At 43.7% G+C, this 14,891-nt stretch overlaps 1 protein-coding gene across 1 annotated transcript in view; it reads left to right on the forward strand.

The window, feature by feature from the left end:
* Nucleotides 1-14,891, forward strand: part of LOC124545324 — a 207,233-nt gene that overhangs the window by 150,058 nt on the left and 42,284 nt on the right. The window contains exon 2 of the mRNA XM_047124225.1: nt 13,693-13,904. Coding sequence (XP_046980181.1) covers nt 13,693-13,904 — 212 coding nt within the window. The remainder of the gene's footprint in view (nt 1-13,692; nt 13,905-14,891) is intronic.

Genomic DNA, 14,891 nt, shown 5'->3' on the forward strand with positions numbered 1-14,891 from the left:
CTTGTGTGAATGCTCTGAAAAGCTAATCATTTGCATATCACAGCATCTTCTTCCTGTCGGTTAAATTTCGCGTCTGTAGTACGTCATCTTCGTGGTGTAGCAATTTTAATGGCCAGTAGTGTATTTGTTTTTTGGTCCTTTTCGATCCCGTATGACTAATATTCGCAAAATATTCGTTAACAGCTCTTTCTAACATGCACCTGTTCTGATATTTAGCGTAACAGTCGTGTCATCCGCAAAGAAAAACAGTTTTGGCCGTACCGAATCACTTCTGAGAAAACTGGAGGTGGAGGTTAGACCGCGGGAAGAGTGACAGTTGCAGCAAACAGGTTACTGATAAATGTACGTGACTACCCAGTGAACACGCGTTATCCCATGCACGGTTGCCAGCCCAGCACGCAGCCCTACGTTTTCCTGCTCATTACCTGTGAACCCCGCGGTGACGTCACGTGTGACGCTGCCTGCTCGCTCGTGAAGACCAAGGACGCAGGCCGGGAGGCGCGAGCCGCGATGCTTCGCGTTGTTAACCTCAGCACGCAGGCAGGCGCGGTTGCGGAACGAATAAGAGAACTGCGAGATATTACTGCTATTGACAGATTGCCTGTTGCCTTGTGTCTAGGCTTCTTCGGCCGACGCGTATTTGATGATTTTTTTGACGTTTCAGCAGGACAAGTGGCTGGCATTGTCAAAGCTTCACCCTCCATTGCTGGTGGTGGACCGGTGGCGAGCTCACTTCCGCATTGTGCGAGCAGTGGTGGCCGATTGAACTTCATCCAGGGACGAAATCCGAGCACGTGTTTCAGCTTCTGTGTCACCAAACACCATGTGAAACCGTCTGTTTGCAACAGGGTTAAGATCACATGTGCCTCTGGTCAGATGCCACGACGCCGCCAACCATGAGGTACTCGGGCGTCGATGAAGAGTCAACTGGAGAGTGGAATGGCGCTCTGTTGTCTTCAGTGATGAAGAGAGGGTTCTGTCTCTATGCGAGTGACGGACGTACACATGCATGACGTAGACATGGCGAGATGGCTATTCCAGAGTGCATTCAACCACGATACTCTCAGTTTCTATTTCAGACTTCATTATGTGGGGCCAACAGTTACAACTCGTGGTCTAATCTACAACTATATGCATACTCTGCAAATCACACTTAAGTGCCTGGCAGAGGGTTCATCGAACCACCTTCACAATAATTATCTATTACTCCAATCTCCAAAGAGCGCGCGGAAGAAACGAGCACCTGTACCTTTCCGTGCGAGAACTGATTTCCCCTCTTTTATTATGATGATCGTTTTGCCCTGTGTAGGTCGGCGTCAATAAAATATTTACGCATTCGGAGGAGAAAGCTGATGACCGAAATTTCGTGAAAAGATTCCGCCGCAACGAAAACCGCAATTGTTTTAATGATGTTCACACCAAATCCCGTATCATGTCCGTGTCATTCTCTCCCCTATTTTTCGATAGTAAAAAACGTGCTATTCTTCTCTGAACTTTCTCGATGTACTCCCTTAATCCTGTCTGATAAGGTTCCCACACCGGGAAGCAGTACTCCAAAAGAAGACAGACAAGCGTAGTGTAGGCAGCCTCTTTAGTAGATCTGTAACATTTTCTAGTGTCCTGCCAATAAAACGCAGTCGTTGGCTCGCCGTCCCCACAAGTTGTGTGTGTTCTTTTCAATTTAAGTTGTTTGTAATTGTCATTCCTGTGTATTTTGTTGAATTTTCGGCCTTAAGATTTGACTGATTTATCGTGTAACCTAAGTTTAATGGATTGTTTGTAGCATCATGTGGATGACCTCACTCTTTTCATTATTTAGGGTCACCTACCAATATTCGCAATAACAAACAGATATATTTTCTAAATCGTTTTGCAATTTGTTTTGATCTTCTGATGACTTTACTAGTCGATAAACGACAGCGTCAAAAAAAAAATGGTTCAAATGGCTCTGAGCACTATGGGACTTAACATCTGTGGTCATCAGTCCCCTAGAACTTAGAACTACTTAAACCTAACTAACCTAAGGACATCACACACATCCATGCCCGAGGCAGGATTCGAACCTGCGACTGGAGCGGTTACGGGGTTCCAGACTGAAGCGCCCAGAACCGCACGGTCACACCGGCCGGCTCGACAGCGTCATCTGCAAACAACCTTTGACGACTGCACTCAGATTGTGTCGTTGTAGATGTGGAAGAGCAGAGGGCCTATAAACTAGATTGGCGTTTGTGCGGGGTAAAGTAACCAGTGGCCGGTACATTCTGTAGACTGTTTTCGCCATGCTGCTGTCATTTCCTTGGCAGGAGGGTGTTGTGTTTTTCCAGCTGGACAGTCGACGTCCAGATACGGCTTCTCTGACGCCACGTACTCTTCATGGTGTACAACAACTGCCCTGACCAGCAATACCCCCAGATCCCTCACCAGCTCAACGCGCGTGGGACGTGATGAAGCGGGAACTTACTCATTCTCCAGGACCTGCAAAAACCATTGCAAAAAAAAAGGGGGGTCAAGATACTTCGGACAATCTATCGCAGGATGGTATTTCGTACCTTTGTGATCGTTTGCATGCGAGAGAACTCACCTGCGTTGCCTCAAGAGGAGGGCACTCTGAGTATTGATGCGACGATTTGGGCGCTTTGCACGGTGAACGTGTGTTACATTTGGTCTGAATTTATGATATACTCCTACAACGATGAACTACCTATAACCTCACTTGTCAATAAAATTACATTGTCGTTTAGGGTGTTACATGTTTTTCGGCTGTGTATTTTATTGTTATTAAATCTTAGACAACTGTGATATGTTAATAGCGAGAGTGTAAGCAATTTATGGTTGGGGGAGGAGAAAATAAGAAACTATGTCACACCCCAGAACCCAACACTGGATCTGTGTATGTTATGAGAGGGTTAGTAATATTTTGTCCCATGTCCTATTTTGTCTTGTACAGCCATCTATATGTGTTCAGTGTCATGAAATGTTACTTGGTGGACATGTAAATAACTTTTGTGGATAGGCGACGTCTACCTTCCGTATCTCCGAAAACATCGATAACGTGAAACACAACTCGCCTTTTCTTCACATGGCATTAGGATAAAGACAGTCGCTTGGGTACAGTATTTCTTGACTTCCAAAAAGCATTTGACTCTGCACCACACATACACGTAATATCGACAGTACGATCATATGGGGTACAGGCGAAATTTGTGACTGGACTGAGGATTTATTGGTGTGGTGGGCGCAGCGTGTTATGCTGAGTGGAGAGTCATCGGCAGATGTCGAAGTACGTGGGGACTTCAAAAAGCAATCTACACGTTATTACGGCAGGCCAAGTAACTTCTGAGTACTGCATTTCAATTCAACACTTTGAAGTGTAGTGCAACACAAATGTGTCACATTATTTTTCAACATATTCGCCAAATCTCTGTAAACAATAAGTGGAACGCTCTACCAGTTGTTCAGTTGCTCGACGACAGAAATCCGCTCCTAGATCACGGAGACATTCAATTGTTGAAAACTCTGCGGTTACTGCGATTCAGCTCCTCAGTTGTCTGGGCATTGTCGTCTGTGCCGTGTCGAGGACCTTCCTTCCCTATCACAATCACGCACGGCCTTATTGAAATGGACGGCACCTTTTCACTGCGGCTGGATGCGAAGCTGCATTCGCTCCATGTACCGCCAGAATTTCACGGTGAATATGCGTGCAATTTAGACATTTTGCCGACAGGAATCGTATTGTCCCGTGTACTTCAACTTTAGAGTACCGGTACGTTTCCCGTTGCGGCCCCACTTCACTCGTACATTGTGACGTATCTGTTATCCGTACTGCAGCAGAACTGCGTCTGCGGGAAACCCTCAACATCTACTCTCTTCTGACAAACCTCCACTCTCGTTGCGCAGTAATCTTAGCGTAGGACGACATGTGTGACTTACTTTTTGAATTCCTCTCGTAACTTCAGGCGTGCCCCAGGTGAGTATGTTGGGATCCTTGCTATTTACATTGTACGTCAATGACTTTGCAGGCAATATTAATAGTAACCTCATACTTTTCACAGATCATGCCAGTTATCTATAACGAAGTACTACGTGAAAAGAGATGCGCAGATATTCAATCAGATCCAAGAACAGCGACCAGGGAGAGTGCTTGAAGTAACGCCCTCCGCATTCTGCTAGACTGACTAAAAACACTATAGTGGAGTTTCCTTGGGAAGTCATTCAATACCCACCTCGTTCACCTGATCTTGCGCCCTCGGATTTTCAGCTACTCCGCTCTCTATCGAACAACCTCCAGGGAACTTCCTTTCTGGATGAAAATGCGCACCCCGAACATGGCTCGGCGAGTTCTTCGCCTCTAAACCACGTGATTCCTACAGTCACAGAATCGAAAAGTCACACCAGCGTTGGGAGAGTGTCGTAAGTCGTGAAGGAGAATATATTATTGATGACTAAAGTCTCTGTTAAGTGTAACTGTTATGTTTATTAAACTTTGGAAAAACGCATCAACCTAACACGTACGACTAACAGGCGATATTGAACGTATGCAAAGAAGGGTAGCAGGTTTGGATCATTCATGTGCTAGTCCCATGGAGCTGCTGAAAGTATTGACCTGGCAAACACTTTTAAGACAGACGCAACCTATCGCTAGAAAGCCCTAGCAACCATGAGTACTGATGACTCTAGATATGTACTGACACCCTCTTCGCGTCGCTCCCACAGAGACCGCGCTGACGAGATTAATTACGGCGCCCACTGACGCCTTTAAGTCTCGCACGATATCAGCTATGTTTGGGGTCATTTTTGATGCCAGTAATTCTAACGACTTTATGACGATAAAAAATAGAATATTTCCACAAAAATAACTACGATTTATTCAGACACCCAAGCACGATGTTGAAATTATAATTCCATAGTTGCTTGCTATAATAAGCTACGTACAAGTTGTACTAGCTATATTTGAAGTATGAAAACACATATATTACTAAGTTTGTTTAGTTCCAAAAATTATTTTAACACAAAATATTCATGTAGCGCACACCATGTAACAATACTATAATTAATTAATTTTGAAAATCTTGTTGTGGCTCGGAAAGTAGATACGCCACACGTCGTTACGTGTTGACTTGAGCGTTTAAGTAGTTCCTTTGTTCGTTTGTTTCGTTTTTGTCAGTGTTAAAATGCTAACCACTGAAGAACGTGGCGGTAAATACACAGTTTCAGTTCGTCAAACATTTAATTCAGTTTTCCGGGAGACAACACTCTCACATCGCGATACTGTGCGACATTTGATTAACAAATTTCGAAGTACGGGTTCTGTGACAGATGCAACGAGAAGCGGTCGCCCTAGCGTTTTGTCTGACGATAAACTACTCGATATTTCCGATAAAAGTCCACGAGTCCGAACAAGTCAGTAAGAAAACTCGCCCAGGAAATCGATGTTAGTGTCAGAACGGCCCACACAGCTGTAAAGAAAAAATTAGAACTTTTCCCATACAAAGTGACAGTCGAAAAAAAACTGAAAAATACTGTTCATGGCAAAAGACTGCATTATAGTCAATTTTTCAAAAATTTCGTTCAAGAAAATGGAAGGGATATTCTTAATGAAACGTTTTTCAATGATGAGGCGTGGTTTCATTTATGCGGGTACATGAACTTGCAAAATTCTCGTATGTGCAGTACTGCAAATCCATTATGTATTCATGAGGAACCACTTCATTCTGTGAAAACAGGAGTTTGGACTGCAATTTCTAGACGTCGGATTGTGGGTCCCATATTTTTCAACGAAACAATAAACGCACAACGATACTGCAGTGAGTTTTATTTCGGTATATTCACTGCGGCAACGGCACGCACGACTCCACGGCACTGCGGAGACACTTTTCGAACACCCCGTGTTATTAGTGGACCAAAGAATGCCTGCAGTTCTGTAGAGCCAAATTCAGTCCAGCGTTCAAGATATGGGTGTAGAATTTAACTGTCATCTGCACGATTATTGGTATGCATTACTATTACGCTCTTCATGTGATTGGTGATAGAAAGTCTGAGAGTCAGCGCTTGTCTGTAACTGTGGTCTAAGATGAGGTGGAATATATGCAGTTCACGTGTTACATTCCTTGAAGCTTGCTTGTGCACATCAGGAGGTACTGTGTCGTATGTTATCTGTCTGTCCCCTTCTAGATACGAGAGCACAACCACTAGTTTCCTGAATACCATTATCATCTTCACATTCACTCACATCCACTTCATCTCCGACCTACATATCTTCCTCTATCTTATCTAAATCAGGATCATTCTCATCCTCTTTTCCAACAATACTGACGGAGTATCCCTACTAATCTTCTGTGAATCTGCTAAGGCCTGCTCGAGACTCAAGCCCCTTTCAAAACGTATATCAACATCCATGATGAATAAAATAATTAACATCACGTCTTACCTGAACAAAACTGAATCCCAAATTGTGAATTTGCCATAACAGTACACGTGTATGTATTTGGTACGAATTTTTTACAACAATGGACGTATAAATGTCGATACTGAAAATCGTATATTGTGTATCTGGGGTATTTTATGACACTACTGCAAAAATTTCAAATTATTGTACTACGAACCGTGAGATAAACATAAATATTTTATCGAGCTATAATAAAAAAGTCCATGAAAAGCATGTCTGGAGGATGAGAAGCCTACAGTCACATTACAACTGTTTCTTTGTAGTTAAACGAGCCTAAAAAGACCCCTGGGCCCTGACACCATGCGACGGTTAAGAAAACATTCTTCCCGCGCTTCGTACTTGAATGAAACGGCAAAAAGCCATAATAACTGGTACAATGTACTTTATCCTGCTTTACAGAATGCGGATGTAGATGTAGGCTGTGCCACACTGAGTAGAGATAGGAAAAGCCGACCGGTTAAAACCGATACCTGTATTTTAGTTCCGACTAACCAGTATTTTTAGGTATTTATTTGTTCTCGGTTATAACAAGTGCTTTTTATCTTTTTCTAATAACCGGGTAAGAAACCGAAATATCTATTAGCCGTAGCAGCAGTACTAAATCTTTTCGTTTTTAAATTAACCTTTTTTTTAAAAAAAAGCGAGTAATATTTAGTCATAAAATGTGCATTGGTTTGAGATATAGCGTTTTTATAGAAAATGGGAAAAGTGATGAGTGCTATTTTAATAACAATGTCGACGGAAACAAGCAACAAACACACAGGTTTTATTTGCTTTAAAAGATTAAATATTTGTCTCCCATTTCTATGAGAAAATAAAAGAGGAAGGAAATTACGGTAACAGAAATTCATTGACAGTTTGCAAAAAATATAAAACGTAGCTGATCTGCTATCTGTCTCTACATAATGTGCCTTTAGCCATTGAAAACGGACAAATTAAGACGAAAAACAGTTCTTCATCCTCTGTTTATACCTTTTAGCACTGATTATTCGTAATGCCCAAACAGTGACATGATCACTTACTACAACATGATTTTTTGAGCAGAGTTTCAAAAAATTAGAATCAGTGGGAGAATCCTGGTGATTTTTGGTAGTATAATGAAATAATAAGCAATCAGTTGCATACAAGAAATTTAATTTCTATGCAGATTTCGGGCACTTAGTGCCCTCCTGTAGAAGGCTGTACAGGAAAATACACCACAAATAAGTAGAAGTCCTAAGAATATTACAGTTAGGGACCAAGAGCATTAAAAAATTTTGAATATTAAAAGATAAAAATAGTACAATGCCTATCGCATTGTTTGCGAGTGTCAATATTAAAGTAAATACAGCAAAAATGCCATGGTCCTAAAAATATATGAAGGAGCACTAAATAATACAATACTGAGTCCATTAATACAAAAAGAGCCCTCAGATGCCTACATGTAGTTCACAGTGTGTGCATAAAACGAAGCGAAACAAGAAGTGCAGACACATCACGCCAGAAGATGTGCCAATCAGCCAACGATATGCGTATCTTGAAATTGGTCCCAGATTTGGGGTCGAAGTGCGATAAAATAATAAAACAAAGTAACTATAGTTGGCATAAGGCATAAACAAAATTGTAAGTGGATGGCAGCAGCGTAGTAACTGGTTGCTTATTATTTCATTGTACGAGGATAGCCCAGAAAGTAATGCACCCCATTTTTTCTTCTACAATTCTTTATTGAACATAATAAGAATGACACACACGAAAGAATGGTGTTTAGATAAAACATCCTATTTTTCCACATAATCTCCATCCCGTTCTATGGCCTCCCTCCAGTGCGAAACAAGGGCGTGTAATCCCTGTCGGTACCAATCCTTGTCCTGGTGACGGAGTCAGTGCTTCACTGTATGAATCAACCCCTCATCATCCTCAAAATGTCTTTCACGAATGCGTCTGTCCTCACGAATCAGCTCGCTGCAACATGTCAGGAGTGACAGCCGTGGATGGTCTCTCCGAGCCGGCCGCGGTGGTCTCGCGGTTAAGGCGCTCAGTCCGGAACCGTGCGACTGCTACGGTCGCAGGTTCGAATCCTGCCTCGGGCGTGGATGTGTGTGATGTCCTTAGGTTAGTTACGTTTAAGTAGTTCTAAGTTCTAGGGCAGTACCCGTGGTCTAGGGGTAGCGTCTTTGATTCATATTCAGAAAGGTCTTCGGTCCCGGGTTCTATCCACGCCACTGCCTACATTTTGATAAATAATCAGCATTGGCGGCCGAAGACTTCCGGCATAAGAAGTCAGCCTCATTCTGCCAACGGCCTTGTCAAAGAGGGCGGAGGAGCGGATAGAGGTTCAGGTCACTCTCTTGTCCTAGGGGTGGGAAATTGCCCCTAAAGGCGGAAGAATCAGCAATGATCAACGACATGAGGATGCAGAAGGCAATGGAAACCACTGCATTAAAGACACGTAACGTGTATCCACAGGACATGTGGCCTGTAGTTGAAAAAGTGTCATGATGATCTCTCCATTGGCAAAAGATTCCGGAATAGTCCGCCATTCGGATCTCCGGGAGGGGACTGCCAAGGGGGAGGTTACCATGAGAAAAAGATTGAATAGTCAACGAAAGGATAACGTTCTACGAGTTGAGGCGTGGAATGTCAGAAGCTTGAACGTGGTAGGGAAACTAGAAAATCTGAAAATGGAAATGCAAAGGCTCAATCTAGATATAGTAGGAGTCAGTGAAGTGAAGTGGAAGGAATACAAGGATTTCTGGTCAGATGGGTATCGGGTAATATCAACAGCAGCAGAAAATGGTATAACAGGTGTAGGATTCGTTATGAATAGGAAGGTAGGGCAGAGGGTGTGTTACTGTGAACAGTTCAATGACCGGGTTGTTCTAATCAGAATCGACAGCAGACCAACACCGACAACGATAGTTCAGGTATACATGCCGACGTCGCAAGCTGAAGATGAACAGATAGAGAAAGTGTATGAGGGTATTGAAAGGGTAATGCAGTATGTAAAGGGGGACGAAAATCTAATAGTCATGGGCGACTGGAATGCAGTTGTAGGGGAAGGAGTAGAAGAAAAGGTTACAGGAGAATAAGGGCTTGGGACAAGGAATGAAAGAGGAGAAAGACTAATTGAGTTCTGTAACAAGTTTCAGCTAGTGATAGCGAATACCCTGTTCAAGAATCACAAGAGGAGGAGGTATACTTGGAATAGGCCGGGAGATACGGGAAGATTTCAGTTAGATTACATCATGGTCAGACAGAGATTCCGAAATCAGATACTGGATTGTAAGGTGTACCCAGGAGCAGATGTAGACTCAGATCACAATATAGTAGTGATGAAGAGTAGGCTGAAGTTCAAGACATGTCAGGAAGAATCAATACGCAAAGAAGTGGGATACGGAAGTACTAAGGAATGACGAGATACATTTGAAGTTCTCTAACGCTATAGATACAGCAATAAGGAATAGCGCAATAGGCAGTACAGTTGAAGAGGAATGGACATCTCTAAAAAGGGCCATCACAGAAGTTGGGAAGGAATACATATGTACAAAGAAGGTAGCTGCGAAGAAACCATGGGTAACAGAAGAAATACTTCAGTTGATTGATGAAAGGAGGAAGTACAAAAATGTTCCGGGAAAATCAGGAATACAGAAATACAAGTCGCTGAGGAATGAAATAAATAGGAAGTGCAGGGAAGCTAAGACGAAATGGCAGCAGGAAAAATGTGAAGACATCGAAAAAGATATGACTGTCGGAAGGACAGACTCAGCATACAGGAAAGTCAAAACAACCTTTGGTGACATTAAAAGCAACGGTGGTAACATTAAGAGTGCAACGGGAATTCCACTGTTAAATGCAGAGGAGAGAGCAGATAGGTGGAAAGAATATGAGGGAGAAGATTTGTCTGATGTGATAGAAGAAGAAACAGGAGTCGATTTAGAACAGATGGGGGATCCAGTATTAGAATCGAAATTTAAAAGAGCTTTGGAGGACTTACGGTCAAATAAGGCAGAAGGGATAGATAACATTCCGTCAGAATTTCTAAAATCATTGGAGGAAGTGGCAACAAAACGACTATTCACGTTGGTGTGTAGAATATATGAGTCTGGCGATATACCATCCGACTTTCGGAAAAGCATCATCCACACAATTCCGAAGACGGCAAGAGCTGACAAGTGCGAGAATTATCGCACGATCAGCTTAACAGCTCATGCATCGAAGCTGCTTACAAGAATAATACACAGAAGAATGGAAAAGAAAATTGAGAATGCGCTAGGTGACGATCAGTTTGGCTTTAGGAAAAGTAAAGGGACGAAAGAGGCAATTCTGACGTTACGGCTAATAATGGAAGCAAGGCTAAAGAAAAAAGTAGGGGTAAGCTATAGGGAGAGACCGGTCATATACAATATGTACAACAACCAAGAGGGAATAATAAGAGTGGATGATCAAGAACGAAGTGCTCGTATTAAGAAGGGTGTAAGACAAGGCTAAAGCCTTTCGCCCCTACTCTTCAATCTGTACATCGAGGAAGCAATGATGGAAATAAAAGAAAGGTTCAGGAGTGGAATTAAAATACAAGGTGAAAGGATATCAATGATACGATTCGCTGATGACATTGCTATCCTGAGTGAAAGTGAAGAAGAATTAATTGATCTGCTGAACGGAATGAACAGTTTAATAAGTACACAGTATGGTTTGAGAGTAAATCGGAGAAAGACGAAGGTAATGAGAAGTAGTAGAAATGAGAACAGCGAGAAACTTAACATCAGGATTGATGGTCACGAAGTCAATGAAGTTAAGGAATTCTGCTACCTAGGCAGTAAAATAACCAATGACGGACGGAGCAAGGAGGACATCGAAAGCAGACTCGCTATGGCAAAAAAGGCATTTCTGGCCAAGAGAAATCTACTAATATCAAATACCGGCCTTAATTTGAGGAAGAAATTTCTGAGGATGTACGTCTGGAGTACAGCATTGTATGGTAGTGAAACATGGACTGTGGGAAAACCGGAACAGAAGAGAATCTAAGCATTTGAGATGTGGTGCTATAGACGAATGTTGAAAATTAGGTGGACTGATAAGGTAAGGAATGAGGAGGATCTACACAGAATCGGAGAGGAAAGGAATATGTGGAAAACACTGATAAGGAGAAGGGACAGGATGATAGGACATCTGCTAAGACATGAGGGAATGACTTTCATGGTACTAGAGGGAGCTGTAGAGGGCAAAAACTGTAGAGGAAGACAGAGATTGGAATACGTCAACAAAATAATTGAGGACGTAAGTTGCAAGTGCTACTCTGAGATGAAGAGGTTATCACAGGAAAGGAATTCGTGGCGGGCCGCATCAAACCAGTCAGTAGACCGATGACCAAAAAAAAAAAAAAAGTTCTAGGGGACTGATGACCACAGTTGTTATGTCCCATAGTGCTCAGAGCCATTTGAACCATTTTGGTCTCCCCGACCGCTGCAAACCGTGGAGCTCCGCCGAACCGCTTCTGATGACGTCACCCTCCATCCCCAGCGACTAACTGTACTTCTGTGGACAGCAGATGCTCCACAGACTTTCCGCAAGCGTTTGTGAATATTCCACACAGTTTCTTTCTCTGCAGTGAGAAATTCAATGACGGCACATTCTTGTAACGCACATCACCTGCAGACGCCATTTTGAAACTATCCTCCAGCTACGCTATCTGTCGGAAGTGACGGAAACGTGGCGCACTCGCTCAGGACACTTCAAATAATACATACGTAACGTTTTGGGCCCGTAGCATTGTTTTCGGTTGAGAAAAAAAAATGCGATGCATTACTTTCTGGGCAACTCTCGTATACGACTAAAGTTGTTAACGCGAATGAAGTACTAAATTTTTTGTAGTGTTCAACCACTTATAATTTTTGACAAAAGCAGTGAGCAGTGAACGGTGGAGAGACTGCGTTTGCTTTCATTTGCTTATTTAATTCAGTATTTTGAGACTATGTACGAGTGCTATCCACAAAGTACATTACGTTTTGGAATTAAAAATAAATAAAGTATTGGAAATTTTTTTAATTGTGTACAGATGAAAGCCACACTTAAATACTACTTTCTACATAGTTGCTATTTAAATTAAGGCACTTATCGTAGCGATGGACGAGCTTGGATATTCCTTCGTCGTAAAATTCGGCCGCCTGCGCCTTCAACCACGTGGTTACCTCTTCTTGAAGCTGTACGTCGTCATCAAAATGTTGCATAGCCAACCACTTCTCCATTGCTGGGAATAAGTGGAAGTCGCTCGGAGCCAGGTCGGGACTGTACGGCGGTTGAGGAAACAACTCCCACTTAAAAGATTCGAGAACTTCACGAGTGGCATTTGCCGTGTGGGCCCGGGCGTTGTCGTGAATCAGCAAGATCTTTGAGCCCAACTTTCCCCTGCGCTTGTTTTGTATTGCTTAACCCATGTTTCGTCACCAGTAACCGTGCGATCGAGTAATGAGTCGCCATCTTTCTCGTAAACGTCCAAAAACGTTAACGCTGCAGCCATTCGCTGATTTTTGTGAATCTCTGTCAAGATTTTTGGTATCCATCTTGCACAAAACTTGTGGTAACCAAGCTTTTCGGTAATGATTTCGTGAAACAAACTTCGTGAAATTTGTGGAAAACTCAGAGAGTTCGTTATTGTGAAGTCTTTCATGGACCGCGGCTTCGACTTTTTCGACAAGTTGGACAGTCACTATGTTGGGTCTTCCACTTCGCTCTTCGTCGTGAACGTTAGTTCGGCCATTTTTAAATTTTATGACCCATTGACGCACTCCACCTTCAGTGATTATGTTGTCCCCATACACGTCACAAAGCTGCCGATAGATTTCTATCGGTGTACAGTTTTTTGCAGTCAGAAACCTTATTACAGCATGCACTTCACACTTCGCGGCATTTTCAATTAACGCTGACATTTCAAACTGTCACAGTAACTCAATGGAGTACAGCACGAACCTCTCACTAGCACGGCAGGATGCCGACTGAGTGGCGGAATGCCATGACACCAAGATGGCCGCGCTAGCCCCGCCCCTAACGGACACAAACGAAAACGTAATGTACTTTGTGAATAGCCCTCGAATCTCGAAGCTGAGTGAGTCAAAATTTTTCGATCTTTGTTCGAGTTCTATGTTCATTACAGTATACAACAAGAATAAAGAACCGAAAATAGGTTGTTTCTCAAACTGGTTATATTGTACTATTTAAACACCAGCGTCACCTTCAACGCTTACTCAGTTGGCTGTCTGTTATGCCCGCAGGGCTGAAGATGGCGGCGGGCGCGGTGTCGGCGCTGCGGTCGTTCGTCAACAAGACGACGGCGACGCTGAAGCCGGCCGCCGCGGTGCTGGGCGGCACGACGACGCCGTGCGTCGGCTTCCGCGTCGCCAGCGGCGTCGACGCCAAGAAGCTCAATGTGACGCTCATCGGCGGCCGCCACCTGCCGCCCTCCTCCAACGGATACGTCTTCAAGGTCAGCCGCCAGACTGCGCTCACATCTCACCGGCTAACCCCGTGTGTAGAGTCCGCGCAGAATAAAGTGGCCGGCGGCAGATGCGCAATGTCAGCAGGGCACGTGTGGTGAGCGGTCGTGGTGGGGGTAGCGGGCAGGCACTGCAGGAGAAGTGCCGAGCGCTTGAGGGGAACAGCCGCTCTGAACCGAAGCCTAATAACCCTTTTTTCTTTTTTTCAAGTGGATCCCCTCGGAGCCCACATTTGCACGGTGGCAGTTCAAAAACATTTACCGTCATCTCTGCTTTGGGCAGAATCTAGAAAGAAATCCTGAAAATGCATTAAAAGCAGCGATTTACAGGGTGTCCGAAAAGTCTTTCCCAGACTACATAAATTGATAACTCAGGCTAGAAGTAAGATACAAATATCAAACTGGTGTCTAATTGTTTACAAACTATCAAAGTTTTTTTCCAAACGTCAGTAAACTTCCACATGAGCACCCTCGGTAGCACGTAGCACATCTGGGCGATATTCAGTTTCCGTCCACACATTAGCCAACATCACTGGGGGGATCGATTCGACGACTGTGGTTATCCGTTGCCACAGGTTTTCAAGATCTGGTACACGTGTTCGGTAGACCTCGTCCTTCACATAACCCCGTAAAAAGAAGTCTAATGGGGTTATGTCAGGAGAGCGTGGAGGCCAAAGCGTTGGCCCATCACGACCAATCCGTCGCCCAGGAAAGGTCGTATCGAGATACGCACGAACGTCCAAACCCCAATGAGGCGGTGCACCGTCTCGCTGAAACGAGACATCGGGGTGATACTGAAGCAGCTCAGGAACAGCATACAGTTGCAACATGTCCAGATACACTGCAGATGTGATAGTGGCCTCAGCAAAGAAGAATGGCCCGATAATTACATCGTGCAATAGAGCGCACCAAACATTCACCTTTGGACTGCCCCTGGTGCACTCCGTGACCTCGCCAGGGGGGCTGTGAACCCCAATT

The sequence above is a fragment of the Schistocerca americana genome, chromosome 8, assembly GCF_021461395.2.
Source record: "Schistocerca americana isolate TAMUIC-IGC-003095 chromosome 8, iqSchAmer2.1, whole genome shotgun sequence".
In the NCBI taxonomy this organism is placed as follows: domain Eukaryota; kingdom Metazoa; phylum Arthropoda; class Insecta; order Orthoptera; family Acrididae; genus Schistocerca; species Schistocerca americana.